Here is a 6,211-nt window from a genome sequence, read left to right on the forward strand (position 1 = left end):
CTGTAAAGGATGTCTCTAAGAATTTTTAAAACTTTGTGTTTTTTTCATTGAAAAGACCCCCCCCCAAAAAAAAAAAAATGCGAGGGAATCTTATATAACATATACAATCAGTGCAATAATTACCTCTGGTTGATTAAATAAGTGACAATTAAGCTTGAAATAAATTAATAACATGAACCTGAGCAAACTGCAATAAAATGTATCTCCCATTAAATTGCTTTGTTAACAGTATTGATTTGTATGTTTTTTAAAGATTGATTATGAACCCCCATAATTCGATAGAAAATACGCTATATATACAATCTTTGATAAGTCCATCAATATTATACAAACAGGTCCTGCTCCACACGTGACACCGTCTTGATGCTCGTGAAAGTACACAACATGTGACAAGTATAACTCGGTAAGTCGCATTCATGAAAAAGATGACGGGATGTGGTTACGGAACTTGGAACCTATCGTAGGCATCTGTGAAACACATATTTCATAATCAACTCGTGAAGGTGTCCGTAAAATGGTTGAATAAGATTTAAACTTCATCACTTTTATCTCTTTGTTCAATAGCTTCCTTGTTACAACAAACTATTTATCATCGAAATCATGATAGGAAATGCAAGCTCTGGAATCTCCTATAAACTGGAGATATATACTCAATGTGCAGGCGCTGGAATGTTACTACTTAGAAATGGAAAGTTTGTTATTTGGAAGCTTCTGCATCTCTTTTGTTGTAAAGTTTTGTTTCCAGTCGACCTTTATTGTCAATTTCTAGATGTGCGTCAAAATATGAGACATACTTTGCAAATTTTGCACTGCAGACGTGTCAGAAACTGAAACTCATTTTTTACTAGACTGTACATTCTATTCTGATATACGAGAACATGTTTTTGGTGAACTTTTGTTAACTACTTCCTTTATTTCTATGAACATTAATGAAAAACTTATTTTTTTAAATATTAGCCATACTCGAAAACTAGCCAAATACATTGTACAGGCATATTCTAAAAGACGAAATTTTGTTTACAAATACATTGTACAGGCATATTCTAAAAGACGAAATTTTGTTTACAAATAGCTTAATATTTATATATTTTTATTTTAAAATTAATTAAAGGTTAACTTTCGTCAACAAAAAGATAATTTCATGAATAATTTGTTATTTTGAAGAACGTGATATATTGTTTTAAAATTACTTAATTTCATTTGAGGTGACTTATAGGTCCATTGGGCCGGGTGTATTGATATTTATCATATATTGTATATTTATAATCTGTACATATTTACACATGTCACTATAATAAATAATTTACTTACTTACTTACTTTTACTTAACTGTATCTGTTGTATCCCTCATTTCAAGTTCGATAGGATGGATGCGTATATAGTCACCAACAATTGATTTATTCCTCATTCTAAACTACATAGTGAGCAGCTATATATAACGATTAATGAAGTTATAGTATAATGCTAGCTTCTTTTCATTCTTCCTAAAAAGCTCCTGTATAAACCAGCCTCATACAATTAAAGGAACAAATCGGCAAAATAGGAGCTCAGTTGGTTCCCACGTGTGACTGCCGAATTTTGTTGATGAAAACACGCAAAAAAAAGGCAGTGGCTATTTGACCGGCAACGGCTAAATAGAAAATTTGCTATTTGACCGGCACCGGCAAAATAGCAAATTTGCTATTTAGCCGGCACGGAATAAAACTGTTCATTGATATGATTAGTGGAGAATAAAAAAGCTTAATAATAATTTAAAATCATTTTATCACAATATCAAGCATTAAAAATACAGTACAATAAAAAAAAACTTTTAACTTTCAAATTAAAAATATTCTAAAAATGACAATATAACTCTCATTTAGAAAAAAAATGTAAGGTTTTCGCGGAACCCAGTGCCTCTCCTACTTTTGCTGTAAATGGCAGGCTCAACAAAAACGAGGAAAAAACAATAGAAATAATAGGCCCAGATAAGACAATTAATGTAAAACAATTCAAACGAGAAAACTAATTAACTTAATATGTAAAAACCAGATGCTCCGCAGGGCGTAGCTTTATACGACCGCAGAAGTTGAACCCTGAACGGTTGGGGCAAGTATGGACACAACATTCAAGCTGGATTCAGCTCTAAATTTGGATTGTGATTAAATAGTTGACACAGCATAGGTTTCTGACACAGAATGAATGTGTTCTAATGAACTTAAAATTTTTGTTTTCTCTTAGAGCAATTCACTTTGCTGTTGAATATTAATCCTCTCAAAAAAATGTTTGAAGAAATTTTCATTTTATATGAAATTTCATTTCAAATGAGAAAATTGAACCCATTTTTTTTAATCACATCCCCCTTTCCCTTATTCCAAATTAATCTCAATTAAATTTCTAATGGAGTTTGCAACAATAACTACTCATTTAAATACATCATAAAATATTAAGATGTAAAAAAACTGCTTGTTATCACTGAATGGTAAAGATTATTTTAATTTATCAGTTGGTAGTAAAAAGTGAATATACATTGTATATAACAAAGATTTGAGTTGATTCTGGACAAAGAAAGATAACTCCAATTAAAAAAATATATTGCTATTTCACAATATTGTGCAATTAGATATTTCTTGGAAAAGACTTGCTATTGCACAATACTTAATATAATATTTTAGATCCTGATTTGGACCAACTTGAAAACTGGGCCCATAATCAAAAATCTAAGTACATGTTTGGATTCAGCATATCAAAGAACCCCAAGATTTAAATTTTTGTTAAAATCAAACTAAGTTTAATTTTGGACCCTTTGGACTTTAATGTAGACCTATTTGAAAACAAGGCCAAAAATGAGGAATCTACATACACAGTTAGATTTGGCATATCAAAGAACCCCATTTATTCAATTTTTAATGAAATCAAACAAAGTTTAATTGTGGACCCCGATTTGGACCAACTTGAAAACTGGGCCAATAATCAAGAATCTAAATACATTTTTAGATTCAGCATATCAAAGAACCCAACCGATTAATTTTTTGTCAAAATCAAACTAAGTTTAATTTTGGACCCTTTGGACCTTAATGTAGACCAATTTGAAAATGGACCAAAAATAAAGAATCTAAATACACAGTTAGATTCCGCATGTCAAAGAACCCTAATTATTCAATTCTTGATGAAATCAAACAAAGTTTAATTTTGGACCCTTTGGGCCCCTTTTTTCCTAAACTGTTAGGACCAAAACGCCCAAAATCAATACCAACCTTCCTTTAATGGTCATAAACCTTGTGTTTAAATTTCATAGATTTCTATTTACTTGTACTAAAGTTATGGTGGGAAAACCAAGAAAAATGCTTATTTGGGTCCTTTTTTGGCCCTCTAATTCCTAAACTGTTGGGACCTAAACTCCCAAAATCAATACCAACCTTCTTTTTGTGGTCATAAACATTGTGTATAAATTTCATTGATTTCTATTAACTTAAACTAAAGTTATTGTGCGAAAACCAAGAATAATGCTTATTTGGGCCCTTTTTTTGGCCCCTAATTCCTAAACTGTTGAAACCAAAACTCCCAAAATCAATCCCAACCTTTCTGTTGTGGTCATAAACCTTTTGTCAAAATTTCATAGATTTCTATTCACTTAAAACTAAAGTTATAGCGCGAAAACCAAGAAAATGCTTATTTGGGCCCTTTTTGGCCCCTAATTCCTAAAATGTTTGGACCAAAACTCCCAAAATCAATACCAACCTTCCTTTTGTGGTAATAAACCTTGTGTTAAAATTTCATAGATTTCTATTCACTTTTACTAAAGTTAGAGTGCGAAAACTAAAAGTATTCGGACGACGACGACGACGACGACGACGACGACGCCAACTTCTTCTTCTGGTATTCTTTTTCCGTCCACGTTGGGACAACCTCAATTGAGTACAGTTTTTTTTCTTTAGTAATATCTACAGACAACAGTAATCCGTCATCACAATAATGTCAATAATATCCATCACCGAATTTATATACACTATATATATACAACATATATATAGTTCTAATCTTCACGTTGCTAGATATAGAACGTTGGACATTAAGAAGAGATAGTTGTGCGTCTTTAACAGGAAATAAGTATATTGTTAGTGTGCGGGGAACATTTAGTGCTAATTTTACCGTGATTGATATTGTGTATATATATACAACATATATATACACAATATCAATCACGGTAAAATTAGCACTAAATGTTCCCCGCACACATATATACACAATATCAATCACGGTAAAATTAGCACTAAATGTTCCCCGCACACTAACAATATACTTATTTCCTGTTAAAGACGCACAACTATCTCTTCTTAATGTCCAACGTTCTATATCTAGCAACGTGAAGAGCATAAATCAACTGTCTTGATAAATCTTCTATCCTTTGAAGCAATGTATTATCATTTGTATAACGAGAAAGTAACACGGTGCAGTCCAAGATAATTTGAAGTTGGTCATCAGTTGGTATGTCCCTCATTCTAAAGTTCAAGAAATCGGAGATAATTTCATCAATTTGGTTGAGATATCTTTCTCTAATGCATTGGAGTATTTTACACGTAAGCAAGAAATGAGAACGATCTTCGATATCTGTATCACATAATTTACAAGTAGGAGTTTCATTTAGATTATATCTTGATCTATGAGATTGTAAAATGTAGGTATCAGTAATAACCTTTAGTTTCACAGATATTCGGACAGCTTCTCTAGTTGGGTCACTTGTATTTCCAATGAATAATAATGTATGGCATTTTCCCGGTGAAATGTTCAAGGTTCCAAGGTATTTCAGCGATTTATAAGTACAGCTCTTTTGTACTAATACATTTTTCCAGTAATTGTCAATTGCTAAACGAACGGATTTCTTCCAAGAATATTTTGTTGGTGGATCGTTCAGAAGTACGATTGGTGACTGTAGATCGTATTTGAATAGTACTCTCTTGATTGCTATGAACCAGCTATTGCTTTCTTGATTTTTTGCGTTTAATTGCCTCCTTGCTATTTTCTTTTCTAAATGTTCTTCATTTTGGTTACAGATGTTGTTGAATAAATTTAATGATTTTTGATCAATTTGAGCTTCTATAGGTAGAATGCCAGACATGATGTAAATACTTGGATCCGGAGCTGATATAGGTATGGATAAAATTTGTTTTAATATTTTCTTCTGAAATTTTTCCAATTTAAGTAGATTTTTTGAAGTTGGTAGTATGACTTCGAGACCATAAGTTAAGATGGGTTGTACAAAGGTTTTAAAAAGTTGAATAGCAGTACTAGGATCAAGTCCATTTTCTCCATGCATACCGGCTGACATTAAGCTGTACGCAGCTCTTCTTGATTTGGTGATGTTCTGTTCAACAGTAGCATTTTGTGTTTTTTGACTGGTTGTTGATCTTAAAATTCCCAGGTGTGGAGATTTGTCTGAAATTGGCATTGCATTGTTGTTTATAAATATGCTTACTGGATCCTCAGATTTTTTCCGGTTTGAGGGTTGTACTTGTATAACTACGCTTTTTTGTGGTTGTAAGAGATAATGATGGTCTTCACTGTATTGTGCAGCAATATTCACAAGGTATTGTAGTTCATGTGGGTTTTCACTAACAATTGCTACGTCGTCAGCACATGCTACTGCATTAATCAGCGTTTCACCTATCTCACATCCAGATGTTGTATTTTCAAATGTATTAAGAAGATCTTCGATATATAGTTTATATAGATCTGCGCTCAATAAACCACCTTGTTTAACTCCTTGTAAAACTGAAAATTTTTCTGAGATTTCGGTTGACCATTTTATTCGAGATTCAGTGTTCTTGTGGATTTCATCAATCAGTAGCCAGGATGATGGATCAGTGCCTGATATATATACTTTCCTTAACAACATTTTTAGAACAACAACATCAAAAGCTGACTTTGCATCCAATAGCACTATATAGAAAGGTAATTTTTTGTCCATATATTCCCTATACACTTCTTCTAAAATGATAGCAGCATTTAAAGGTGATGTATTTGCTGTGAAACCTTTTTGAAGTATGGACTGTAATTTTAGAGAGCCAGATCTTAGGTCTAAACGTAAAATAAATTCAATGATCTTCAGAAGTATGGGAAGGACTGTTATTCCACGATAATATTTGGCATCGTTTTTGTCTCCCTTGTTCTTAAATACTGGTGATAATAATCCTGTTTTGATGATGTCAGGAAGTACCTTATCTTCGAACAT

General features: G+C 32.3%; 1 protein-coding gene across 1 annotated transcript; it reads right to left on the reverse strand.

Moving 5' to 3' along the window:
* Window positions 1–4,306: 4,306 nt before the first annotated feature.
* On the reverse strand, window positions 4,307–6,211 carry LOC134705862 (uncharacterized). Its single transcript, XM_063564576.1, has one exon. The coding sequence runs from the start codon at window positions 6,209–6,211 to the stop codon at window positions 4,307–4,309; it is 1,905 nt and encodes a 634-aa protein (XP_063420646.1).

The sequence above is a fragment of the Mytilus trossulus genome, chromosome 2, assembly GCF_036588685.1.
Source record: "Mytilus trossulus isolate FHL-02 chromosome 2, PNRI_Mtr1.1.1.hap1, whole genome shotgun sequence".
Lineage (NCBI taxonomy): Eukaryota > Metazoa > Mollusca > Bivalvia > Mytilida > Mytilidae > Mytilus > Mytilus trossulus.